The 26,878-nt window shown below is 51.5% G+C and overlaps 4 protein-coding genes and 1 pseudogene across 18 annotated transcripts in view; 2 read left to right on the top strand and 3 right to left on the bottom strand.

The window, feature by feature from the left end:
• The window catches only part of ARHGAP17 (Rho GTPase activating protein 17), a 141,762-nt gene that overhangs the window by 101,165 nt on the left and 13,719 nt on the right, over positions 1–26,878 (bottom strand). The gene's annotated exons all lie outside the window — the stretch shown is intronic.
• On the bottom strand, positions 5,767–7,177 carry LOC123589475 (annotated as a pseudogene).
• Positions 7,441–12,327, top strand: LOC123589473 (structure-specific endonuclease subunit SLX1-like). Of its 15 annotated transcripts, none has more exons than XR_006708353.1 (9): positions 7,441–7,628; positions 8,175–8,226; positions 8,333–8,674; positions 9,744–9,871; positions 10,038–10,125; positions 10,218–10,279; positions 10,689–11,009; positions 11,346–11,488; positions 12,225–12,327. XR_006708353.1 is itself a non-coding variant. In XM_045461604.1 (7 exons), exons 1-6 carry the CDS (start codon positions 7,441–7,443, stop codon positions 10,245–10,247), a joined length of 828 nt encoding a protein of 275 aa, XP_045317560.1. In that variant the 3' UTR covers positions 10,248–10,279; positions 10,689–11,270. The 15 variants fall into 15 exon arrangements, 3 of the variants coding, with proteins under 3 accessions (XP_045317560.1, XP_045317561.1, XP_045317562.1); XR_006708352.1 differs by having other exon boundaries at positions 11,346–11,493; XR_006708356.1 differs by having other exon boundaries at positions 11,346–11,493; positions 12,233–12,324.
• On the top strand, positions 12,252–14,575 carry LOC123589687 (sulfotransferase 1A1-like; the record flags this gene model as incomplete). The annotated part of the gene is made up of 7 exons (XM_045462113.1): positions 12,252–12,408; positions 12,515–12,640; positions 12,732–12,829; positions 13,249–13,375; positions 13,473–13,567; positions 14,066–14,246; positions 14,377–14,575. Coding segments are annotated over 7 exons (897 nt in total), but the record flags the coding sequence as incomplete, so codon positions are not given.
• Positions 14,745–25,689, bottom strand: LOC123589472 (SAGA-associated factor 29). The gene is made up of 9 exons (XM_045461603.1): positions 25,560–25,689; positions 23,106–23,181; positions 22,334–22,406; positions 17,415–17,479; positions 16,385–16,514; positions 16,165–16,311; positions 15,915–15,950; positions 15,661–15,823; positions 14,745–14,950 (listed from the first exon to the last, which is right to left on the bottom strand). Exons 1-9 carry the CDS (start codon positions 25,632–25,634, stop codon positions 14,834–14,836), a joined length of 882 nt encoding a protein of 293 aa, XP_045317559.1. The 5' UTR covers positions 25,635–25,689; the 3' UTR covers positions 14,745–14,833.

Below are 26,878 nucleotides of genomic sequence, written 5' to 3'. Positions count from 1 at the left end.
ATTTTCCCAAGGGCGTAGGCCTTTCCAGCACACGGATTGCATCTTTGCAGCCGTGCCCAGAGAGCAGGGCTTGAGATCGTGATCTGAATATTTGAAGGTGGGGGCTGCTGCTTTCCATCCTCAGAGAAGATGTGTCACTTTAGAATTGGAATATTCTGGTGAGGATAAATTAGCTGCCCAACTGGCCCATCAGGAAGGCCCTGTAAATCGTGGATTTTCTGCAACCCTCTCCTCATGTTTTCAAAAAAGCCACAAATTACATTTTGGAAAATATCTATGAAAAACAATGATTTCACATCTAGAATACTAATTTTTTTTAATGATTATGTTTTTAAGGTTTTTTAATTTTTTAAACATTATTATTGATGTTTTGTTTATTTATTTTTGAGAGGGGAAGTGGAGGAGCAGAGAGAGAGAGGGTGAGAGAGGCTCCATGCCATCTACGTGGAGCCCAGTGTGGGGCTCGGTCCCACAAACCATGAGATCGTGACCTGAGCCAAAATCAAGAGCCAGGCGCTTAACCAACGGAGCCACTCATGTGCCCCTAAGATTTTTGTTTTTTAATGCTTATTTATTTTGAGAGAGAGCGTGCACGAGCGAGCGAGTGTGTGCACGCGGGGGTGAGGAGGGTGGCAGAGAGAGAGAGGGAAGGAAAGAATCCCAAGTGGGCTCCGCTCTGTCAACGCAGAGCCTGATGTGGGGCTTGATCTCACAAAATGTGAGATCATGAGCTGAGCTGATACCAAGAGGCGGATGCTTAACTGACTGAGCCACCCAGATTCCCCCCCCACCCCCATGATTTTGTTTTTAAGTAGTCTCTACACCCAACGTGGAGCTCAAACTCACAACCCTGAGATCAAGAATGACATACTGTTTGAGCCAGCCAGGTGCCCCTTAATGGTTAATTTGTTAAAGGGCCAAAGTGAGTACTTTTCCCCAGCTCATTAGTCTAATTTGAATATACTGTACATATACTTTTTTGTCTCCTTTTTTTGTTGTTGTAATGGCTGAACAGTATTCCACAATGTGGTTTTAGTTTATGTGACTGTTCTTCTGTTCATTTGGGTAGCTATGATTTTGCTATTAAAACAGGGCTGCGATAAACATCTTTGCATGTGCGTTTCAGTTTTCCAGTGAGATGGATTTCAGGGGAGAAGCCTTTGCAAAATGGTCCTCGAAAGAGGTTGTGTCCGTTTCTGTTCTCATGGTAAAAGAGATGCTAAATACAGAATATTCTCAGTCTCTTAAATTGTTTGTCAGCTGGCAGGTGGATAATACCTCTTAAAATTTTTTATTTTATTTAAAAAACTTTTATTATACTCACTAGTAAGACTGAGTATTTTTATTAAAAAAAAATTTTATGTTTATTTTTGAGAGAGAGAGAGAGAGAGAGAGAGAGCGCAAGCGGGGAAGGGGCAGAGAGAGGGAGAGAGAGGATCCGAAGCAGGCCCTGTGCTATTAGCACAGAGCCTGACGCGGGGCTCGAACTCACAAACTGTGAGATCATGACCTGAGCCGAAGCCAGACGTTCAACTGCCTGAGCCACCCTGGCGTCCTAAGACTGAGCGTTTTTAGTTCTTCACTCTCTCTGATATTTTTTTACATGACGCCTTTCTCCTTATATTTTCCTAACTCGGTTTTTGTTTTTTTGTTTCATTTATGTTTTTATTGGTTTGTAAGAACTTGTCATACGTATGGTAGTAGTCCTTTGCCTACGTATGTGTTCCATTATTTTCTCTCAAACTGTTGCTTGTCTTTAAGTTTGGCTTGTACCATACATTTCATGGTGCAGAAATTCTGAATCTTATGGTGCCAAATCTGACAGTCTAACTTTATGGCTTGGGGCTTTTGGGTAACGTTTTATGAGACCGTTTTCAATCACTGCCTTTTCTTTTAGCACTTGTATGGTTTGGGCTTCTATTGCTTAGAGCATTCATCTATCTTTATAATTTTGTATGTTATAAGTTAGCAGTTTTTGTTCCTACACTGTCCGTTGATGGTCTGTATCCTCCATTGATTTGAAATATCACTTACATACTAAATTCTTACGTATACTTTAGCACAGCAATGCGTCGATCATTCTTGACTTCCAGTCGGAATTGCTTTTTTCATTTCGATGCCTAAACGTCTTGACTTACGAAGTGTTAGTCGTGACTTGCCAAGAGCTCCTCTAGCTTGGGGTAAAACAGGGTTGTATCAGGGACTAGCACAATCTCCTTAGTTCATTTGAGCAGCTGTACTCCAGGAAGAAAGAAAAGAAAGCGATACTAACCAAAGCATGTGTTTGAGTCCGTGAAAGCGATAGCTTTTCAGGGAGTCCCACCCTGTAGACTTCTACATACTTCGCATTGGCCAGAATTGGGCAGGTGACCTCACCCCTAGCTGCAAGAAAGTGTGGGAGGGGAGAATTTCTCACGGGGCAGATTGATACCTCAAACAAAATGGGGGTAAGGAGGAAGGGGTAAGTGGATATTGAATGGGGTATATGCCCCATCGGAGGGTCAGCTATATCGCTCATCTTTCTTGTTCTTCAGAATTTCCCCAGGTATTCTTCAGAGACAGAGGGAGAGGGGAAGGAAGAAAATGGAGGTGGGAGAGCAGGGGTGAGAGGGTGATGATTTATAAAATAAAATGCTCAGGTCTTTAGTGTTCAGTTTGATGAGTCTTAACAAGTGTATATGGTTGACTCTTGAACAACATGGGTTTGAACTGCACTTATATGTGGCTTTTTCGATAAATGCAGTACAGTACTCTAAACGTATTTTCTTTTTGATTTTCTTAATATTTTTTTTTTTAATGCTTATTTATTTTTGAGAGAGCGCGCGTGCACGAGCAAGGGAGAGGCAGAGAGAGGGAGAAAGAGGATCCAAAGTGGGTTCCGCACTGACAGCAGAATGCCCGATGTAGGGCTCAAATCCACGAACCATGAGATCGTGACCTGAGCTAAAGTCAGACACTTAACCAACTGAGCCACCCAGGTGCCCCTCTTAATATTTTCTTTAGCCTACTTTATTGAAAGAATACAATATATAATAAATCTAATGTACGAAATACATGTTAATCAACTGTTAAGACTTGTGGTCAACAGTAGTCAATTTGTAGTGAAGTTTTTGGGGAATCGAAAGTTATATTCAAAGTTTTGATTGCACAGGAGGTTGACACCCCAACCCCTGTGTTGTTCAAGAGTCAACGGTATATCTGTGTACCGCCGCCCAAAACAAGATATAAAATATATCTGAAACTCTAGAAACTTCCCTTGTTATATGTTTCTAATTAGTCTCCTTACCCTCACCAGTCATTTTCTGGTTTCGAAATCTGTGGTAGATTAGATCTGCCTGTTTTCGAATGTCATAGAAATGGAGTCATACAGTATGTGTTCTTTTGTCTTCTTTCACTCAACTGTGTTCCTTGAGATTCACCCATGTTGTTTGCGTTATCAAAGATAAAGCCAGAGGCGCCTGGGTGGCTTGGTCACTTGAGCATCTGACTCTTGATTCCAGCTCAGGACATAAGCTCACGGTTTGTGGGATTGAGCCCCATGTCTGGCTCTGCATTGACAGTGTAGAGCCTGCTTAGGATTCTCTCTTTCTCTCTCTCTCTGTCTCCCCCACCCCCTGCTCCTCCTCTGCGTGTGCATCCACACACACACTCACACACAGTCTCTGAAAATAAACATTAAATATATATATATATATATATTTCAATGTTTATTTATTTTTGGGACAGAGAGAGACAGAGCATGAATAGGTGAGGGGCAGAGAGAGAGGGAGACACAGAATCAGAAACAGGCTCCAGGCCCTGAGCCATCAGCCCAGAGCCTGACGCGGAGCTCGAACTCACGGACCGCGAGATCGTGACCTGGCTGAAGTCGGATGCCTAACCGACTGCGCCACCCAGGCGCCCCTAAATATATTTTTTTAAAGATAAAGCCAGATACTAGTTCAGGTGGTGAGGACAGAGTTTAATCAGTAATTAACTATTCCAATAAGGAAAAGAGTTCAGAGTGAATGAAATTCAACTTCAATTTGTACAGAGGAGATTTTAAAGAGAGAATGAGGGAGTAAAGTTGGGGGTGAATAAAGTCAGAAGTAAAAAATTACAAAAGCCAGGAAAGGTATTGGTTCATGTGAAACCACCCGGATTTGCTCACTGGGAGACAGGGACCTGATCTTTCAGTGTTGGCTAGAAGAAACAATGGATGCTTTCGGCAGCCTTGAGTTTTCTCGGGCAGGCACTAAGGGGTACCGGAATCATCCTAGGGGTGGAGACTTGAGCTGTTAAAGTCTTTGTTAGTGTTTGTTCGAGTCTCTATACAGTAAGTCAAGGTTGAAGCCTAGTTAAGAAGAGGGCTCGAGGAACCTGGCTAGAGTTTGGTCAAGTAAAGAGCCTTTGTCAGTGTAAAGTAGTTTGTTCCTATACATGTATGAATACACCATGATTTGTTCGTGTGTTCTCCAATGATAGGACATTTGAGTTGTATCGAAGTTTTTGGTCATTGTGAATAGGCTACAAGGGACATTCTTATACAGGTCTTCAATTTCTCTCAAATAAATGTCTAGGAATAGAATTGCTTAGTCACAGGGTGGGTATATATTTAACTGCTAGACTAATTTCCAAAGTGGTTTATCGCTTTACACTTCCCACCAGCAATGTATTGAAACTCCAGTTGCTCAACATCCTTGTTAACATTCTGTATTGTCAGTGAGGGTGAAAGAGCATCTCGTTATGGGTTTAAATTGCATTTCCCTGGTGACTAATGATCTTAGGCATCTTTTTGTGTGCTTATTGGACATTCCTACATCTTTCGTGAACTGTCTGTTCAAGTCTTTTGTTCATTTTTGTTGTTAATGGTTTTTGGTTTTGACTCATTGGAGTTTATTATATATTCTGGATAGGAATTCTTTGTCAGATAGATATATTGTACAGGTACATACATGGGTAGGAAAATTAAAATTGAAAATATTGACAATAGCATCCAAAAACCTAAACTGGGTAGGAATAAATATAATGAAAGACGCAAAACACCTTTACACAGAAAACCGTAAAACAATGTTGAGAGAAATTCAAGAAGACTGAAATAAATGGGAGATATGCTTTGTTCATGCATTGGAAGATTTGATGTTTTGAGATTCCTGTTCTCCCTGACTTGATCCGTGGAATCAGTGCAATCACTGTCACAATCCTAGCCATCTTTTTTTTTTTTTAGAAGAAATTAACAGATTGTTTCGAAAATGTATATGGAAACGTGAAGGGTCTTGAATAGCCAAAAACGTCTTCAAACGAAGAGCACAGTTGAAGAACTTAAACTGCTTAATACTGCTTAATTGAAGACTTGCAGTAAAGCCACAGCAATGAAAGTCTTTGGCATAAAGACAGATCAATGACACAGAATAGAGTCCAAGAAATAGACCAAACACAAGTACTGTTGGTTGATCTTCACCTAGATTGTCAAGCCAATTCGGTGGGCGAAAGGGACGTCTTTTTAATGAATAATTCTGGGTAAAGTGGATATTCAAGTGGAAACAAAATGGACCTTAGCCCCTACCTCGTTCTGTACACATTAATTTGGGATGGATCATAAACCGAAATATAAAGGCTAGAACCATAAATCTTTTATATGAAACCATGAGAGCATATGTTGACAACCTTGAGGTAGGCAAATGTTTTGGATACAGAACAAAAAAAAAGCACTAATTACAAAGGTAAAATGGATGCACTGAGAAAATGAACAGGCAAGACAGACTGGAAGAAAATATTCAGACTACATGTGCTTAAATGTTTTATTTTTTCCAAAAGAACTTCAGCATCATTCAGGCCCATGACATCCTGTTACTATATTCTGTATTAACTGGGTTTTTTGTTTGCTTAAGTCAGATATGAGACATTGTACCATGGGAACTTTCTGATTGACTTCTCCTACTTAACTCACCCTCTTGTGAATGTTGGTTCCTTTTTCATAAATGCCTTGCCCACTAGTCAATGAGTACTTACAGTGGAGGCAGTAGATGTTAGGACATATTAATCCTTGGAAAGTAATTGGGTGTTAGCTGAAGCCAAAAGGCAATACCAGTAGCCTCTGTTGGGAAGAAATGATAGCCTGTGAGTTAATTGAGGCTCAGGGTTTTTTTTTTTTATCTGATTCACCACTTAAGGCCTTGTGGATGTGTGAAAGACTTGTCCAAAGTAAGACAATGGAGAGTGGGGGTGGGGTGGGGCAGGGAGAAACCAGGCTCTAGATTAAAGCTCAGCACCCTTCCCACCCTCCCCCCCACAACACGCTGACACAGAAGCTGGCCCTGATTCATAATTTAGTGGCTGTGCAGGCCTAGGTCTCTTTATTTCTGCTGCTCACGGGTCCACTGCTCTGGGGTCAGAGTTTTCTGCTCAAAGGCATGGATGTGCAGAAGCTCTTCTGCTAGGCACGTGTTCACCAGCCTGGGGGAAAGATGGGGTTAGGAAACGGTAGGTGGAGGCCTGAGTCGCTATCCCAGAATGTAGGGTAATCAGGGAGACTGGAGGTGTCTCCCAGGTTGTGTCCCCAGGACATGCGGACCAAAGAGGAAGAGGGCCTAAGTGTCAATACAGGGGCCACGAAGGCGGCATCCTTGGGGTCGTGGTTCACCGTGCGGGGCCGCACTGGTGGGGGTTAGGGAGTTACGTTGAAGGTAGTGGCCAGGGTTGTGGTCCCGGCGCTGGGGTCGCGCTGAGTGAAGGGCTCCTGGGGCCTCACCGGTGTCTTTGAAGCAGCGGCTTCCCCTCGAACTTGGCCGACACCACCAGGACTCGGAAGCTGGACGCGCAACGGTTGGGAGTCGTGTCCTCGACTTCCTATGGGGAACAACGGTGTGGGGAGTATGAAACCCGCCCCTCAGGCCCTCTTTCCCCCACGTTGGGCGAATCTAGACCGCTCAACTCACCACGTGCTCTGCCTCAAGGTCCCGCTGCAGCTTCTCCCGGAGGTACTCGGCTCTGAGTTCCACTGCGGCAGCCCAGAAGGGGCGGCAGCCCAGCGGGGATGGAATCCCAGCTCCCACGTAGCCACACCGCTTCCGCCCTTACTGACGCCACTTCCGTCAGAGTGTCGACTTCCGCCCTTACTAAGGCGTTTGTAAACCCGGCACTTCCGCCCTCACGCAAGTCCAGCTTTCCAACAGTCCTAGGTTTCCGCGCTTACCATCAGCCAGCCAATCAGAGTCAGCCCAAGGACCGAATCGGGCGCTAATAAGTGCCCGCCGCCTGCACAGCAGCCCGGGTCCCGTGGGCCGGTTTGGACACCTTAGCACCAGTCGGTCAGGAGAGAGTGCGCGAATCTGCATTGCCGTGCCTCTAGGGTATCTCGGGATCGCCTCCAAACGCTTTTTCCGAGACAGGGATCTTGCGGCCCTGGCAACTCAGTCCTCCCTAAGGTCATAGGCCACAGCAATCAACCCACAAGTCTCGATGGGCCCTGGGGGGGACGCGGCGAGGCCCGGGCGCTTCTTCGGCGTCTATCTGCTCTACTGCCTGAACCCTCGGCACCGGGGTCGCGTCTACGTGGGGTTCACCGTCAACCCTACTCGTAGGGTCCAGCAGCACAACGGGGGCCGCAAGAAAGGAGGGGCCTGGCGGACCAGCGGGCGCGGGCCCTGGTAAGAGGGAGTGGATTGCTGTCTGGAGCAGGGCTTCCAGGGAGAGGCGAGGCTCTGAGGAGAGGCCTGCCGAGAGGGGTGGGGCCAAGCCAGTGACAGTGGGCGGAGCCGGTGCGGTGGCTGAGAGCAGGGCCGGGATGCGAGTTCCTGGTGCAATGGCACCAAGGGTGGAGGAGCACGGTGGGGAGGCGGAGCCCTGTGAAACTCGGCTGTGGGACTAAGAGGCAGGGATTGAGTGAGAAGGGGACTGAGGATCTAGGGTTGGTCCGGTGACAGCGGCTGATGAACAAGGCTGGGGTTGTATCAGAGAGAGTCTGCAAGGGAGAGGACAGGAGGCGGGGCCTGTGCTGGAGGCGGGGCCTGAGGTTGGCAGGTGTGAGAGGATGCACCTTCGCGAAGGGGGCGGGGCCTCGCGGACTAGGCTTGAAGCCTGGCATGAGGACTTCACTCTCAGGTAGGACTGGGGGTGAATCATGGCGAGGGGGTTCAGCTTGACGCGGGGTGAGGCGGAGGGCTCACAGGCCGCGTCCTCGTTCTTTTCCCCAGGGCGATGGTGCTTATCGTGCACAGCTTCCCTTCCGCCGTGGCCGCCCTTCGGGTAAGAAAGGAGACGGGGACGGTGGGAGAATGGGCTGGGGCTTCGGGCCTTCCCCTGGCGGCCCCCTTCCTGGGGCGTCCCTGAAGCCCCTACTCTCCGCCCGCAGTTCGAGTGGGCCTGGCAGCACCCGCAAGCCTCACGCCGCCTGGCTCACGTGGGCCCGCGCCTGCGCAGCGAGGCCGCCTTCGCTTTCCACCTGCGCGTGCTGGCACACATGCTGCGCGTGCCGCCTTGGGTGCGCCTCCCGCTCACCGTGCGCTGGCTGCGCGCCGACTTCCGATGTGACCTCTGCCCACCGCCACCGCCGCACATGCCGCTGACCTTTGGGCCTCCGCCGCCCCCCCGCGCCGTGGCCCCGAAGCGCCGCGCCGGACCCTTAGCTGACCTGGAGTCCGAGCCTGACCAAGATGCCGAGGCCTGCTGCGCCCTGTGCGCACGCTCCTTCCAGGTGAGCGGCTCCACCTGGCCTTCAGGGTTCAGACGACTTGGGATCCAGCTGTTTATTGAGGGACCGGGCAGTCCACTGACACCTTTTGCCCTCGTTTCTCAAATGGGGATGAGCCTACTTGCTGCCATTCCTCAGAATCAGTACCCTCCTGCTCAGGGCCTGTGCCTTTCCCCTTTGACTGTAAGGCTCTTCCCTAGACTTTCGGTCTTTATAAAGTGCCACCTTCCCCTTCTCCATGAAGTCTTCCTCGGCTCTCCGTCTAAAACTGCAATTCTTTCTTGTACACTTCCTTGCCTTTTTTTTTTTTTAACCTAAACACTTATTCTTTAACATGCTAGGTGTTTTATTCATCTTGTCAGTTTCTCCCACCGCCCATACAAGGCCAGGTCTTGTTCACTGCTGTAGAAAAGGGTCCGGAAAACAGACAATACATATTTAACAGATTAACTGAAAGGATGGGCCTGACTTCTTCGGAGCTCTCAGGAAATGTAAATTGAGTACCTGCCATTCAGAGATTAAGTGACCTGCCTGCGGTCAGTTAGCTGGAAGAACTATAGGTGTGGTTGCAGTGGCCGTGCTGTTTATATAATCACTGCCCGTGGGGCGGCCGGGTGGCTCAGTCGGTCAGGCGGCTCAGTCGGTCAGGCGTCCGACTTCAGCTCAGGTCATGATCTCGCGGTTTGTGAGTTCCAGCCCGGCGTTGGGCTCTGTGCTGACAGCTCGGAGCCTGGAGCCTGCTTTGGATTCTGTGTCTCTCCATCTGTCAGCCCCTCCCCTGCTCATGCTCTGTGTCTGTCTCTCAATAATAAATAAACGTTAAAAAAATTTTAAAAATATATAATCACTGCTCATGCTGAGAGGAAACTGATTAGCTTGGTCTCTGTGGGCAAGTGCTGTAACCTCGCCGTGCTTCAGTTTCATCTATAAAATGCAAATAGCAGTAGTATGTGCCTCACAGGATTGTTTAATGCAAAGCCCCTGGAACAGTATCTGGTCCATAGAAATTCTGAGTGTTTAGCTACATCATTCCTCCCGCTTTTCTCTCTTACCTGCCTACCACCTCTGACAGGATGAAGAGGGCCCCCTGTGCTGCCCCCACCCTGGCTGCCGCCTCAGGGCCCACGTGATCTGCCTTGCAGAGGAGTTCCTGGAGAAGGAGCCAGGGCAGCTTCTGCCCCTAGAGGGTCAATGCCCTGGGTGAGTCCACCACCCCTGCCCCAGCCTGGCCTACCTTTGGGAAGATGGCGTCGGTTGTCCAAGTCCAGGCCCAGGGCAGCCGAGTCCTTATCTTGGCACTCAGGGCCTAGCCTGGAAGAGGCTTGTGATCCTGACTGTGTCTCCTACCAACTGCACCCCTTGGTAGCTGTAAGAACTCACTGCTGTGGGGAGACCTGATCTGGCTGTGCCAGATGGGCACCGAGGAGGAAGAAGAGAACTTGGAATTAGAAGAGGTGAGAGGTGGCTTTGGCCCCAGCCTCCCCCTCCCCCCCCCCCCCCCCCCCCCCCCCCCGGCTGCCTTTGACCGGTCCTCTTGTTTCCACAGGAACACTGGACAGACATGCTGGAGACCTGATCCTCCGCCCACTGTTTGTTTGTGCCACTCCTGTGGGTCTGGGCGGTTTTTACTTGAGCACAATAAAGAGTCTTGAGTTAACGGAACTTCCTGGTGTTTGCTGGGGGCTGGAGGCAGAGGCCCTGCCAGTCACTGGGGCCTGAAGAGAAGAGCAGAGGCAGGGAGAGGCTGCTGGCCTGTGTGGAGGAGCCTCTCCTCTTTCTGGAGGCCCGGGTGCCTCAGCTGTCCCTAGCACGCTTCTGACATCACACAGTGCTTTGCTTGGGGGACACACTCTTGACTCAGAGCCCATCCAAATCCAGTGCCCAGCTTGACTCTGGACTTTAATACAAATAGGAAGGACAGAGGCCAAGAGTGCGGTGGAAGGGGGACGGGGATACTCTACCCCCATGGAGCCCCGTGGCTCTCTAAGCCCCAACTCCTTCTTGTCTCTGTCTGCAGAGCCCCTTCAGACCCAGTGAGAGAAAAGCACCTTCTGGGGGCCATGGTTCTTTTACCAACCATGAATGAATCTCCATGAAATCCCTTGGGAATCATGAAGCTGGACTCACTCCCAGGGTTATTAGACTCGGCATTCTTCCTCCCTTTTCTGCTCCACCCCAGACTCTGTCATGCTGCCCACCCATATTGCTCTGTACTGGCCTTGCTGTCAGAGGTCAAGAGTAACAGTTTTTAGAATCCCTGGGCTGCTGGGGGCCTGTGCGGCACCCCCCAGCCTGAACCTTTGGCATCTCCAAGACTGGCCTGGAGCCAGCCAGGAAGGTGAGTGACCCTGCTCACGGGAGTGTCCCATGTTTCCTCTCCACCCTGCCCCCTCTCAACTGGCTGGATCCATTAGAAAAAGCTGTTGGTTGGCCCGCCCTGCAGGGGTGGAGTTTGGAAGGCAGGTCAGGAGCCAGGATTACAGCTCAAAAAACCCCCAAAAGACAAAAATGAAAGCTTACTGGGCCCTGTTGTCTAGATTCACTCTTATTTTCTGCATGCTAAACCCGTATCTTGGATTTTCGGGTCAGTCTAAGCTGGGCCCTGGCTAAGGTGCTGAGGAGGGGAGCACAGGGGGGCCCTCCCACTCTAAACTCCACCCTTTCCTTCCTGGAGGACGGCCAGATCCCAGTGCTGGCTCCAGAAACCTCCCACTTTGGACTTAGAAACGCTTCAGCTCAGAAAGCAGTTCTGTACTCCCCACAACTGCACCCAGTAAGCCACAGCACAAAGGAGCCACAAGGCCAAGATCCAGAGAGGTGCGGTGAGTGCTGGGGTGGGCTGGGCTGGGCTGGGCCAGACCAGACCTCCCTCACTTGGTGTTGCTAGCTCCTCTCTCCAGATCCTCTCTCTCTGCTGCTGCCTCTGATGGCATGGCATCCTTGTGCTTTCCCTCGGGAAAGCAGTCTGCCAACTGCAACCCGGTCCGAAACCCCCTTCCGTGACTCCTCTCTTTTGCTCATCTACATCTCAGACTTTAGCCCCTAAAAGAATCTCAGTTGCTCAGCTGGTTGTGTTTATCTCCGAGCCAAGATGGAGTGTGGTTGGACAAGTGGGGTCACAGGCTGGCCTTTGGGATGTTTCCACATGTGAGGGGCCCAAGGAGCTCCAGGGGACGACAGGGCGAGGAGGCCAGTGCAGTAGGCCAGGGGCTGAAGCAGGAAGTAGTATGAGAAAGAAAACAGGGGGGGACTTAGGACAGGCAGCCTCTAGAGTAGTTTTCTCAAGTGCACACTGGAATCTGGAGCTTCCCAAAAACTGGGATTGGGCCCCCAGAGTGATTTTAACTGGTTTGGGGTGTGGCCCCAAGCTCTGGGATTTTTCAGGCCCTTCAGGTGAAGGTGCAGCCGGCGTTGTGACCCTCTGCAGGTTACGTGTGGCTTTGGACCCCAGCCCCCACCGCTCGCTAGCCTTGTGAGTGGGGGCAAGTCACCCAGCCTTCAGTCCCTTATCTTAAAGCAAAGGTTTCAGTAGATGGCATGTTGTGATGTTAAGGGAAGTAGGCTGCACTCTGGCCCCTGACGCAGCGGCACGGAGCTGGTCCCGGACACCTCACGCCCGCCACTGCAGTACGTGAAGGGGATCCCTCTCATCGAGTACTTTGCCGAGGCACTGGGACCACTGCAGAACTTCCAGGCCCAGCCCGATGACCTGCTTATCAGCACCTACCCCAAATCAGGTAAGTGAGGAGGGCCACCCACCCCTCTCCTGGGCCACAAGTCCCGCGTTGGGCCAGCAGGGGGCCACCCGCAGCCCTGTCCGCCTCCTCTTTCCCTGCTCTCCAGGCACCACCTGGGTGAGCGAGATCCTGGACATGATCTACCAAGGTGGCGATCTGGAGAAGTGTCGCAGGGCCCCCGTCTTTATCCGGGTACCCTTCCTTGAGTTCAAGGCTCCAGGGATTCCCACAGGTGTGCAGTAGGGCTCTAGGGCCATGTGGAACGGAGGGAGGAGGCAGGACTGGGCTCTAGCTCAGCAGACCTTTCCCCGCCCACGGCACAGGTATGGAGGTTCTGAAAGACACACCGGCCCCACGAATCATCAAGACGCACTTGCCCCTGGCCCTGCTCCCTCAGACCCTGCTGGATCAGAAGGTCAAGGTGAGTGGCAGAGGAAGCCATCCCAGTTTTGGTCCTGAGAGGAAGGTCTCATCTTAAGGGGGAAGGCTGTCTGCCCCATCCTGTGGTAGAAGTCGGTGAAAGTGAGCCTCCTCTGTGCAGAGCTGTGAGAGGCAGTCTTCTCTGCAGGCCTCCCCAGGCCCACAGAGGAGGGGGCTGGTGACAGTGGGGCACGCCTGGTTCCAAATCTGGGTATGGCGGCACTGAGGGGATTAGATTAGCATCAAATAGGGTTCCAGGGACACAAACAAGTCAGCCTCTAAGCCAGTTTCCCCTCTGGTCAGACCAGGGAGAACTTCCCTCGCAGGGATGCTGTGAAAGGTGGAACATCCAGTGCCTGGCTCGCTGTGTGGTGATGATGCGTGGGTGTGTGTGTGGGGCGGGGTCGTCTGCCCCTCCAGGTGGTCTATGTTGCCCGCAACGCAAAGGATGTGGCTGTCTCCTATTACCACTTCTACCGCATGGCCAAGGTGCACCCTGACCCTGACACCTGGGACAGCTTCCTGGAGAAGTTCATGGCCGGAGAAGGTGGGGCTCAATCTGGAGGAAGGAGTGGGGTGGAGCTGAGCGGCGGTCAGTCAAAACTAATGCCAGCTCTGTGTCCCTGCCCCTGCCCTTTCCCCAGTGTCCTACGGGTCCTGGTATCAGCACGTGTGGGAGTGGTGGGAGCTGAGTCATACCCACCCTGTTCTCTACCTCTTCTACGAGGACATGAAAGAGGGGAGGTCACCTGCTGCCACTTCTCTCCAGAGAGCCAAGAAGCCCACAGGGACCTGCCGAGGCCCTCTCAGCCACCTTCCCCATGGCAGCCCCCACGTCAGTCCCCGGGACCCCCCCCAGCCCGCCTTCCCGCCCGGGACATGGAGCTGCGGTGCCACCCGGGGGGCAACACTGTAGGGCTCGTCTCAGACCGGAGCGACACCTCGCCACCCACTGGCCATTTGCTGCTGCTGTTCTCCCTGGGGCCAGAGTTCTGAGAGACGACTGTCCCTGCCCTCACCTGTCCCTGCCCTCACCCGTTGGGACCCAGGCAGAGCTTGTTACAGGGTCACAGGGCAGTGGCAGTTAATGTGCGTCCAGGGAAGGCAGGCCCCAGGAGCTGGGGCTGGGAGGGCCAGAAGCGGAAGCGGCCAGGTCCCCCAAGGGGTTGGGAGGCCCCCTTTTGTTTGCTCAATGAGCGATCCCAACCTCTACTGAAGAGCCCCTCTGCTGCTCCAGAACCCTAAAAGGGAAATTCAGAAGATCCTGGAGTTTGTGGGGCGCACCCTGCCAGAGGAGACCGTGGATCTCATCACCCAGCAAACGTCTTTCAAGGAGATGAAGAAGAACCCCATGGCTAACCACACCACCATACCCCCTGACATCATGGATCACAGCGTTTCAGCCTTCATGAGGAAAGGTGAGCGCCCGGGCGGCTGGCTGGGCGGGGAGGCAAGCGTGGAAGCAGAGCGAGAGCTGCCCGAGCCACCCGGGGCTGCCTCTGCCGCCAGGACGCACAGCCACGCTGCCCTTCTTCCTCGTGCCCACAGGCGTCGCGGGGGACTGGAAGACCACCTTCACCGTGGCCCAGAACGAGCGCTTTGACGCCCACTATGCGGAGAGGATGGCGGGCTGCAGCCTCCGCTTCCGCACGCACCTGTGAGTGGTGCTCCCCGAGGCACGCCCGCGGCCCCGCTGCCGTGACCCGGCCTGACCCCGGGGTCGAGAATAAAATTCCGTTTGTGTTAACACCCTGAGTCTCTAATGCGAGCAAAGAGCAAACCTCAACTGAAACTAAATGCCTGCTGGGACCAGATGCGGCCATCTCCTCCGCATTCCGCGGCCTCCAATTCCCCAACTTGTCCTGTCAGGAGGAGGGGGAGAAGGGCCTGGAAAAGCAAAGCCAAGGAGACGTGGGCAAAGGGGAACAATATTTATTTGATCACAAAATCTTCTGTTGCACTCCCCTGTGAGGACGGCAGGGGATTTGGAGTCTGCCAGCCCACTTCACTTTTTCTTGGGCTCCTTACAAGCCACCACGTACCTCTGGGCCACATTGAGGGGAGGGGAGTAACCATCCGCATAGGAGGTGTCTTCAAACAGGACTGAATAGTCATCCTGGGGCTGCAGTAGGGGGCAGACAGGAGGGGCTGGTCAGAGACCCCCAGACGAGGCCCTGTGCCAAGAATGAGCAGAACCTCTGGGGCTCCCAACCTCTCCTGTCCCCAACCTTGCTCAAAAAGTCTAGATGTTTGAACCTAATCCCTGCTAGGACGGAGTTCTTTTCTCAGCAACAAAGAGCAAGCAGGAGGGAGACTTATGTCTATACGGGGAGATCCTACATAGAGGATCTGGTGCCTTTTGAGGACCCTCTGTTAAGGGGATCAAGAAAAACCCAGAGGGCAGCAGGCAGGAATCCTGGAGGAAGAGGGGAGAAGGGCCTTTCCCCCACCATGAGGTGAAGGGTGACCAGCATGAGGGAGCGCAGCCGGGGATGGAGAAAGGGCCCCGGCACGGGCCTTCCCATCTCAGGGCTGCCTGTCGAAATGCGCAGGTGAGGTGAGACTAGGGGATTCGTGGGTCACATTCCACTCAGGGCCTGCTGGGACTCTGAAGGTGGGAGAGGGGTTGGCTGGCACTGCCGTAGGGGGCAGGGCCGGAGGGCAGCTGCGGGGAAGTGTGAGCAGGAGACAGGGCAACGCACAGGACCCTCCCAGCTCAGAGAGGCTGGAGGAGGGGGTCAGGAGGGGAGGGAGGTGGACGGTGACCCCATGACCCATGGGGTCAGCCCAGTCGTCGTGTCCTGCGCGGTCTCTCCCGTGGGGGCTGCTTACCCGTTGTGGGGGCGTGTGGATCAGGGCACGGTAGAAGCAGGTAGTCTGGGGATACAGGGCCAGAACGAGCTGCTCCTTCTGAAATAAGGCTTCAGGGTCCGTCTCGGGGTTGGCCTTCCACTGGGGCAGTGGGATGATGCGCCGCCGGCTCAGGGTATGTCTCCTGGGGGAAGGGGGGGCTTAGGTCAACCCGCGGCCAGGCGGGGGCTCCTTCCCAGCAGCTTCCATGGTCCCGCCCTGACCAGCACACTCACTCTTTGCCTTCTTCGTCGATGTCATCTACCTCATACCTGGCGAACAAAAGGAAAACGGTGGATGCAGGGAGGTGCGCCAAGTCGGGGAGCCACGAACGGGGCAGGGAAGGGGCCCAAGGAGCCTGCTCCACACACTGTCCCCGTCCCCACAGGCACCCCGAGGGAAGCCCTTCTCCCATCCTGCATGTGGGGGAGGGGCAGCCGCACAGGTGTAACGGGAGCGCAGACGGAGGCGTGGGTGTCGACTCACTTGTTGGTGGCATGGCTGTAGCTGACCACCTCGGCCAGGATCCACTGCTCGTCCCCATCCACAGCCTTTACCCGGGCAGCCACCTTGTCTCCAGGTTTGGCCACGTAGTCGCCAGAGGCTGGAATGGCCCCACAGAGGGGCGGGGGCCTGAGGGTGGGACAAGGTGTTAGGTCCAGCCCCTCCCACTTACCAGCTCCCTCCACCCGGGGCCTGCCCTCACTTGTCACCAGGCTTCCCGATCCACAGGGGCAGGGTCATGGCCGACTGCTGCAGCAGGGTCATCAGCACCCCCCTGCGCATGGTCTTCCGAGGGGGCTCCGAGTCATTGTACAGGCCCGCGATCTTGGCCGCTGTGGGAAGGAAGCGAGCCCCTGAGGCACCGGGGACAGGGCGCCTCCCCCAGGCCCACCCATGCACTGAGCTGCCAGTGGAGCTCGGCCTGGAACCCCAGCTCCCGAGGTAGCTGCAAGGGCCCACATGGGATCCCGGGCCCCTTCCGCCAGATGCCCGCGGAGAAACACTTGCGGACTACTCTCACGGACCGGTGAGATGTCGGGTCGGGGGGTCCCTTGGTGTGAAGGACGAAAGAGGGCAAAAAGGGGGGCTTCTGAGATGCTGGTCACATCAGATGTTCAGTCAGTGAAAATTTCACAGAGCTGTGTGTACAATTAGGTGTGCTTTTCTACTATTAGAATGTGCTGTTATTCCACATAAAGGTAAAACAACTTTAGGTTCCTTAGTCAGACCCTTGACCTCCTCAGGCATGGCGCCACACACCCAGTCAACCTCACACGGACCCCGCTGGCGGTGTGACACGTTTGACGGGGGAGGCGACTGCCCGCTGTGGGCTCACTGAATGTTACGGTAAGAGAGGTGGGAGAGCCGGGGCGGCCCGAAGGGGTCTGGAAGCCAGCACCTGTGTAAACTCCATCCTAGGACGGCCCTCACAGAGCAGCCAGGGTTTACGACAGAAAGAAGTGCGAGTGGAGGTGGCGGGAAGGAGGCACCTGCCCAGGCCCAAGAGCAAGGGAGACGAGCACAGGTGGGGGGATGAAACCTCCCAGGTCTGCACAGGGACGCTGGGGAGCCCCTGCCTCTGAGCAGGGGAGCGTCTCCATTCCCTCCCAGACCAGGGCTGCACAGATGCGCTCCCCCCATCGCAAGTCCACGGAACGAGCACACAGGGCTGAGGCTGCAGGGAGCCGTGGCTGCTGCTCTCAGAAGCCTCACTCAGCCTGGTCAAGACTCACCGATCCGCCTTTCCTCCAACAGAGACTTGATTTCTGCTATCTTATCTAGAGCTTTCCGGAGGATACTGAGGGTGGGGAGAAGGGAGAGAAGGCGTCAGGATGAAGCAAAAAGCACAGACTTCCGTCTCTGCTTACAGCAGGCTGGGTAACTCAGATCAACCCTACTGCCAAAAACTATAAACCCTAAGTGCTTCTTTATTTATTTATTTCTTAATGTTGATTTTTGACAGAGAGAGAGGGAGGAGAGGAGAGGAGAGGAGACAGAGCGAGTGGGGGAGGGGCAGAGAGAGAGGGAGACACGGAATCACAAGCAGGCTCCAGGCTCCGAGCTGTCAGCACAGAGCCCGACGCGGGGCTCGAACTCGTGAACTGTGAGATCATGGACCTGAGCCAAAGACGGACGCTTAACCGACTGAGCCACCCAGGCACCCCTATTTATTTGGTTTGGTTTGTTTATTTATTTTAATTTTAAGTAATCTCTACACCCAACGTGGGTCGGGGGTCAAACCTCCAATCCCAAGATCAAGAGTCACATGTTCCACTGACTGAGCCAGCCAGGCACCTGTGTTTTTTTAATTTTAAACGCATAAAAGAACCGATAAGCTAGTGAGAGGAAGCAGGCCAAAGAATCCAAGAGAATCGCAGAGAGGCAAGCAAAGCAGAGAGAACTGCATCTGACAAAGCCTGAAGAAAGCATGTTACAGGTCTGGCTGCTTTGAACAGTCTGGAGATTCGCAGGGTGGAAGTTAAGGCTCGGGCTCTGCCCACGCTGGGACGTGTAAAAGGAGACACTCCAGAGGATTGTGGGGAGTCCTGTCAGCTCAGAGCAGGGGTATGGGTAGAAGGAATCTGTCTCCCAAAGGCCACAGCCCCAGTAAACCTCTGGAGTTAACTTACGGGGTTCCAGAGTGGGTGGGGCCCAGGCAATCCAGCAGACTGAACAGTTCTCACTGGAGGAAGATTTCTTTACCCTAGATCTTGAGGACTCTTCCCCAAAAACGATTTCAATAGGACTAAGCAGCACAGACTCCATTTTGGGTCATTTAATCTCCTCTCCCATAGCTATTCCTCTAGTAAACCTTTAGTAAATGCCCCTGTAGTTCTGAAGGCCTTCATTTAGCAGGAGGGAGACAAGTAAGAACACAGCACAATACAGCCTCGCAGCTGTGTCCTGCTGGGTCCCAGGCTCTCGTGGAGCTTGTCAGGCAGATGGAGTGGGGCAGTCCAAAGCAGGGAGGGGTGGACATGTCACCTGATATGCCTGCAGCATCACAGTTCAGCGCGGCAGGCACAGGACACAGGGAGGGCTCAGCCAGGGCCACTGCAGGCCGGGAGCACTGGGACACAGGGCAGTCAGGCACCGGGACGGGAGGGGAGTAAAAGCCAGGAGGCCAAAGGGAACCTGGGAGTCTGACCATTGCTGCTGGGCCTGTCTGAAGAACACAGCTCTATGCAGTATGTCCTAAACTGTACTCTGTGAGACATTAATGGAGTGGGTCTCAACCACATCAGAATCCCCTGGGGAGCTTTAAGAAAAAGAATCCCAATTGTTGTGAACAAGAACCATAAACAGATGCCAAAGCTAAGAGACAGCTTGACCTGGAATATTTACATAATCTCGATGATCTCCCACAAGAGACTTACTAACTACACAATGGAAAACGGCCATAACCCTGGAAAAAAGTGGACGAGACCTCCTTCCTATGGAACAGGTCAAGACTAGAGCGCCACCTCTGGTCTGCAGCCTGGAACAACATCTACGCCGCAAGCGCCCGCAGCCAACGGTCAGCTGTCCAGGGCCCCGCACCTCGTGCGGAAGGACCGTCCTCAGACCACAAATCATTCTCTCCTCTGGGGACCTGCCGTGTTAGCCTGGGAGTCGTTCAGGCCCTTGGGAAGCTAACCTACACCTCTGCCTGCGCCAGCCGAGCCAGGGCTAAAACCATCTTCCCCAGCCGGAACTCGGGGTGGTTGGAAGCCACTGTCTGTGGCCAAAGTATCACTGAGGACCCCATCCCTCCCACTCTTGCGGAAGGCCTTTTGCACTAAGGCTAGACCTCTGCAGCCAGTGTGCAACCTCAAGCCCTTTAAAAAAAAAAAAAAAAAGAAGAAAGAAATTGTTAAATGAAGACACAGGCACTTTTCCATTTTCTGCAAGCAGGAGGATGAAACCCAGCCGGGGGGCAGGAAAGAGCATGTGGAGGAAAGAGCAGCAGCGTGTCAAGGAGTCAGCTAGCGGCGTGTCACGGGACTAACTCCTGACGCTGGCTCTTGGCGCCTCTTCAGTTTCCTGAGGGCTTTAATTAATCTGCTTAGAGATGTATGGGTGGAGGAGAGTGTCGCGGGAACACACCGTGACATGTGTTCCCCACCCAGACTCCCAGACTCGGAGCCTCCCGCAGGCAGGGGGGCACTTCGCCCCCTCATGTGCTCCCGGGCCCAGCACGGCACCCGGTGCTGACAAGGACTCAGAGTCTAGTGAATAAACGTATGAACTTTTGACAGTCTGAAAAGTAAAGTGGCGGAACTGCAAGAGGCTGGGCCCTGAAATTAGGAAATAAGCTTCTGAGTGTTTAACTCCCAGTGGGTCAATGGGAGAGAGGAGCCCACACCAGACTGCTTTCTGAAGCAGTCACTTTCCCAGCAGTTAAGCTTGGAAGGGCCATTTGCCTTTTACTCTCTAATGTGCGTGTCCCTCTAACTCATGCCAGCCCAACTCCAGTGCAGGTGAGCGGGAAAGGGCCTGACTATGGCCAGATGACAAACTTGCACATCAGGGAGAAGAGGCGGTGGGGAAGGGTGGGCGGGAAGGCCGGCTGGCGGTCAGAACGCTCCGTGCCTCCCCCTGCCTAAGTCAGCCCCACCCTTTGTTCTCCTCCCCAGACCAGCACAGGGAGCCCAGCTGGTGCCTCTAAGCTAAAAAAAACCCTGGGATCTTCACCTTCCCCTGTCCCAAATGATTCCAATTTTATTTTTTTTAATTTTTTAAAAATGTTTTTATTTATTTTTGAGACACAGAGAGACAGAGCATGAGCAGGGGAGGTGCAGAGAGAGAGGGAGACACAGAATCTGAAGCAGGCTCCAGGCTGTGAGCTGTCAGCACAGAGCCCGACGCAGGACTTGAACCCAGAAACCGTGAGATCATGACCTGAGTTGAAGTCGGACGCCCAACCGACTGAGCCACCCAGGCGCCCCTGATTCCCCCAATTTTATTTCAGAATCTGCCCTTGAACCCGCTCTTGCTTCTCCATCCCCACATCCACTGTCTTGGCTCAATCCCATCACCACCTCTTGCCTGATCTCCTCACTGGCTCTGAATCTCACCCAGTCTACCGTCCACACAGCAGCCAGAGGTTTCTCTCCTTTTACATCCTCACTGGCTCCCTGTGGCCTCCAGGATAAAACCCAGTTCCTGGAAGCCCTCCACATGCTGCCTTGCCCTTCCCAGCCACACAGGACTGGTTCTCAATCCCCCAGTGCGCATGTCCAGCGGGCACTCTTCCACAGCCTCCACACACTGTCCCCTCTGCCGTGTCCACCTGCTGACCCCTACTTCAAGTCTCTCCTCCTCCCCACGGCCATCCCAGGCCTGCAGGCACAGTGAGCCCACCTCTGCTGGCCCATCAACCACACTGTCCTGTAACTCTTTTCTTAGGGTGCCTCTCCTTTCCGGACCGTTTGCCCTTGAAGGCAGGGTCTTCGCTATCCTCGTGTCTCTATATGTGGATGGCCAGCACCAGACACAGGTGCCAGCAAAGGTTTGTAAAACAAAGATGACAGCAGGCGACGAAAATCTGGGACCATGAGCACAAGGCAGTGTGTGCTCATGAAGAGCCTGACGGGAGGAGAGGAAGATCTGGAACCACTAGAAACGTTTAGGGTGCTGGCCATCACCACATAGGCAGGCCAGTATTTAAACGGAGCCCATAACTCATTAGTGAGTTGTGAAATTAATTTCCTGGGCAACAACCAGCATTTAAAAAAAACAGAACAGAGGATACCTGGCTGGCTCAGCCGTAAGAGCATGCAACTCTCGATCTCTGGGTCATAAGCTTGAGCCCCACACAGTGGGTGTAGAGATTACTTAAAACAAAACAAAACAAAACACACACACACACACACACACACACACACACACACACACACAAAGACATAGTAACAGTACAAACTATTTCTTGTTCCAATTCTATGATATATGTGCATACAAAATAAATGTGAAAAGACAATCATTAAACCATTCTAGCATGGTATCCAAGAATATGGACTTTGGGTCTAAAGTTGGGCTCCCCCACTTACTAGTTGTATGTCTTTTAGCAGATTATGGAACCCCTTGGGTCTTAGTTTCCTCATCTGTAAAATGGTGGCTCTGAGCATTGAGATAAATACATAAAGTACTTGGAATAATGCCTGGCACAGTAAGGCCAATAGGAGTCTTTATTAATATTATTAACATGATGATTATGTATTTAATATTATTATTATTAAGCCACAACAGAGAATGTATTTCCTACCACAGGTAATGATCAGAAGTTTGAAAAACACTGGTCTTAGGCACTATATATACAACCGTCTCATATGCTGACAATTCTGTAGATGGTATTATCCCCATTGTAATGATGAAGCAACTGAATCTCGACGGAGGGGCCTGCTCAAAAGGTCACTGTGGCTGGTAAATGGCAGTGCTGGGGTCTGGTCCCCACCTCACTGCCATCTATAAAACAGCAGGGCTATCGGGAAAGAGAGGTCCAAAAGTGGGTTCTAGGGAAGGCGAGCCCCCAGGGACAGCCTGGGGAGTGGGAATCTGCTTATCCGTGGCAGGAAAGGCGGCTGGGGCTGTGGTTTGTAGGCTTCTGGAGCCCAGCACACGGGCGGGGAAGGGGAGATGAGGGCTGAGGGCAGGGCGGTGGGACAGTACTCACTTGCACTCCGCCTCCGCATCGGCCTTGGCGGTTGTATAGAGCCCACGCAGCTTTGTCCGGTAATAGGGAGAGACTGCAAAGTGAACAGAGAAAGAGGCGTGGGCAAGGGGCAGCTGGTGGTCACGTGGCCCTGCTTCCAGTACACCCAAATCAGACTTCCGGAGGCTTACAGAGGCCACGGGCCAGGGTGTGAGCTTTATTGGGTCAGAAGTGCTCTCTGAGGCAGATGCCCATGTTCGACGAGTTCACGTTTTCATATGGTACAGATCACATCATTACATGTCAGGAGAGGACTTTCTAATCTCTGCCATCGCATGACAGAAAATACGTGGCAGCACAGAGGAAGACAGACAACAACTCTCAAAGCTGCTCAGGGTTGGAAAGCACCAACCAACCCAGGAGGCTGAGCCTGAGGGCCGCTGGGGCATGTGCAGTGCATGGGAGGGAAGCTCTCTCTAGAAAACACCAGCCTACTGGGGATGCTTGTGTGCCCAAAGGGGTTCCCCTGGATGCAGCCTCATTTCACTGACGTCCCAGTCCCTAGAATTGGGGGATTTTAAGGCTCCTGAGTGCTAAGTCATCTGCTATCTGTTTCCTGGGTCACCATATATCACACAGCCTAAGGGAAAACTGTCCCTCTGGCTAAGGAGCGGTTCATTTCGGGTTGTGTAGGTCCATGCAAAAATCCTGTCCAAATCCTGTCCGACACTAGTAACAGTCAGGTTCCCTGTCTCGGCCCACACCCCTTTCTCTTGTGAGCCCAGCTACTTACTCTTGTTCTCTGTCTGCATCCGCTCATGGGTCTTCTGGATGTTCACTAAGTTGTGTTCGCTCCGTGAACGCTCTTCCTGCAAGGGTGAGGTCAACAGGCATGAGGGCGGCCCTTTATCCTGCTGTGGCACCCCGCATCCCAGGTCAGAGGCCCCAGAAATATTTATACCGGCATCTCCTGACCCTTACTTTTCAGGTTACATCCCACTACAAAAGACTTCATTTGGGAAGGAATTTCTGGGAACCGCTCCCTTCTGGGCCACATGACTGTGTGGTGCATGGCTCCCAGGAGATGGGTCCCTGTGTAACTATAAACCTGGATGACCGAATGCTTGGAGAGGACCCTGATTATAATGGACCAGAGTATAGCAGCGGCACATCCAACAGGCCGTGCACAAACACACACCACTCTTATTTTTGTGAATGAAAAGATATCTTTTTAAATGGAAAAAAATGGCTTTCTGATAGGATTAAAGCAGCAGGCATCACATGGTGGGTCCAAATTCCCCTGGGGAACCTTCTCGCCCTGAGGTGAAGAAGGTTTGGAGAGGCCATTTGATACATTCAGGCTAAAATACATCTACGTGTGGCCACCATACATCCAGTATAGGGCACCCAGCATTTTGGAGTACGAAATAGGTCTCCTCACTGCACCCAGGTCAGTAGGCAACAAAATGCGTGCTGGAGAAAGTACACTGGCCCACAGACAGAAAGGGTTTTAGGGGAGGCGGGTGCTAGTGTGCGCCTTATGGGACAATTGAATACACTTTTAAGGAGAAGTGGCATTCAGAGGAAGACTGATTAGTAAAACGAACAGACTAAGGTGAGTTCTCTGGTAGGAGGAAGACAAGGAGTGTGTGTCCACCTGGAAAGAGGAGGAGTTAGTGTACTGGGCCAGGTCAATCCAACAGATAGTGCTGGATAATTCACGGACCCATGTGTTGTTGGGAAAGGTTTGCCATCCTGCCCCTCAGGGCCTCTTGGCTATTTTAATCTAGATGGGGGTTGCGCAGCCATGGGGCAATGGCCCTCCATTCTAGCCACTGAGCTCCAAGGACACACCTAGGGGAAGCACGGGTTTCTAAACCTGTGGCGGCCCTTCTAGGACACCTGTACAGGGCTTTTATAATTTATATTGATGCACCATGACTACCTTGATCCAAGAACAGATCAAAATAAGACATCCTGAGGTACAGCTGGCAGAGGTAGGGCTGTTACTTTGAGTATCGCTTAGGTCCTTCCCATAGGGAGGAGGTGAGCCCCGCTGTACAAGGGCACACAATGAAAACCAGTCTCTTTACAAGCCTGTGAGCTGCAACAGGGTGACTGGCTTTGTCACCAGAACCCAGAAATAACTGAATCGTGGCCAACCGTAATAAAGCAAATATTGTCAAGTATACTTTTATTGTCCAGGACAATATCTAGTTAAGTACGGTATCTAGTAAGTGGGCAAGGCCAATTCTGGTGGGAAGGCATAAGAAATAAGTCTATAATTCTTACTAACTTGTTCTATAATGAAACTGAATTCTACCATGACCATAGTTCAACAGTGTACCACCCTGGTATCGCCAGTAAAACTCAACTGCCTTACGTAAAGAAGTCCTATGATAATTCTGGTACCAGTGCCCAAAGGAACAGTTCAACACAAACGTATTATAAGGCACAAACAGGAGTGGATAAAGGGGCGAAATGGGTAACCAAATTAGTATAAAAATATGAAAATGTATGTAATGGCTCAATAGGACAGGCTGTTTCTTGAAGTCTATCCCGACCCCACACCGGCTCCTCCAAATGTTAGGCATACTCGTGTTGACACTGCTGCTATAGCTGATGTAGAAATGCTGTATTAAATGTAGATGCTCCAATATCATTTCACTCTAAGGGAGCCTAGGCCAAGGGCTGGGGACGGGGGGCTGTGCCGGAAAAGTTGAACTCAACAGGCCTGTGTTTTCAGATCCTGCACATTCCAAAAAAGTTTTGGCCCTTGACCAGCTCCTGGGAGAGAACCTCTGCCTGCACTCCTGGAATATCCTGCCCAGTAAGAGAATCTGTGTTCAGCTGAGATAAGAGGGTGGAGGGAAAAGAGGAATGGCCATAATGGGTACAGGGCATTTTTGTCAGATGATGTCAACATTCGGAAATTGATCGTGGTGATGGTTGCACAACTCTGTAAATACACCAAAACCACTGGAATCGGACACTTGGAACTAGTGAACCAGATCTCAATATAGCTGTCATTAAACAGAAAGAATTACAAAATCCTGCCCCTGATAGAAAACCCAGCAGGAAGGGTAGTTATACCCCCACATTCTCGTTCTTAAAATGCGTTCTTCACATCACCTGGGCTCCTGCACGTCCAATCTCTCTGAACACAACCCTCCCCACCCCCCGCCCCTGCCCCTGCCCCTGCCACTCACATGCTGCCCTCCAGGAGCCAAGGGCTGCAGCTTTTTACCTGGGTTTGTTTGATCAGCTGATGGAGCTCCGTGAGAAGTTCTGCAATGCGGGAATCAGCAGACACCAGGGCCATTGCATACGGGGTGCCTGGGGTGGAGAGGAATAGGAGAGAACCCTGTTAGTGGCTGTTACGGGATCATCGCGTCCTCCAAAAGGTATGTTGAAGCTCAGAATGTCAAATGATGACCTTGTACCGGAACATACTAAAACTACAGGAATTTCATATAATTTCTAGAACAGTTACAGCATTTACCCAAACAACATAACCTTTATCATCATCTCTGTGATACAACTTCCCAAGTAGCTTACCATACCAAATAAACCAGCCTAATCAGTCAAAAAGACTTTATTGAGAGTTTGAATCTTGGGAAGTTTCATGGTACATGCCTAAACAGGATCATAGATCACTATAAAACTCCATATTTAACTAACCAAGCTGACAATAAGAGATCATTTCAATCTTAGTCATGATTACATACAAAGTTCTTTTCAAAGATTTGCCTTGACAAACCTTCTACAACTTTCTTTTTCACTCAGGCTTTGTCCTAAGCCTTCTCTCTCTAAATAAACAGTCTCATTTTAGGACAAAACTACTTTATTTTTCCTCTCAACAAAATGTATTCTCATTTCTTGTATCTTCCTAACACATTTCCCACTTTCCTACATACAGAGTTGAGTCTCTTGTGAAGCATGCTTTGTTGAAAGATTGTGCTATGGGAAAACATGTTTTTAGAAATGATGAACTATATTCATAAATTTGCCAATCTAAAGAATTCTGGTGTAGCAGACAGTTCACAATTGGTTACTACTTCATGTTCACTGGAAACTAAGGTTTCTAAGTTAAAATTCTATTAAACATAATTAAGGCTGATGGAAATGATGAGGAAAGCAACCCTGTCAGTTTCTCCACAATAAGAAGCCAAAAACACAAACCTATGTTCAGAAAACAATGCTTTAGGTATTTTACCTTATTCAGAAAGGTTATGGATATCCAATGAATTCAATCCAATTTATCATTTAACTTAGCAAAACTTTAAAACTTTCAGGTTACTGGGGCACCTGGGTGGCTCAACCGGTTAAGCATCCAACTTTGGCTCAGGTCAGGATCTCATGGTTTATGAGTTTGAGCCCCACACTGGGGCTGACAGCTTAGAGCCTGGAACCTGCTTTGGATTCTCTGACTCCCTCTCTCTCTGCCCCTCCCCTGCTTGCATGGGTACTCTCTCTCTCAAAAATAAATAAACACACAAAAAAATTCATGCCACAAAAGATCTTGAAAGCCATTAAAAGTTTTACCTAGAAACCTTTTCATTTATT

The sequence above is a fragment of the Leopardus geoffroyi genome, chromosome E3 (genome assembly GCF_018350155.1).
Source record: "Leopardus geoffroyi isolate Oge1 chromosome E3, O.geoffroyi_Oge1_pat1.0, whole genome shotgun sequence".
NCBI classification, from domain to species: domain Eukaryota; kingdom Metazoa; phylum Chordata; class Mammalia; order Carnivora; family Felidae; genus Leopardus; species Leopardus geoffroyi.
The sequence above is the reverse complement of the archived record's forward strand: the minus strand, read 5'-3'. Positions and strand labels throughout refer to the sequence as shown.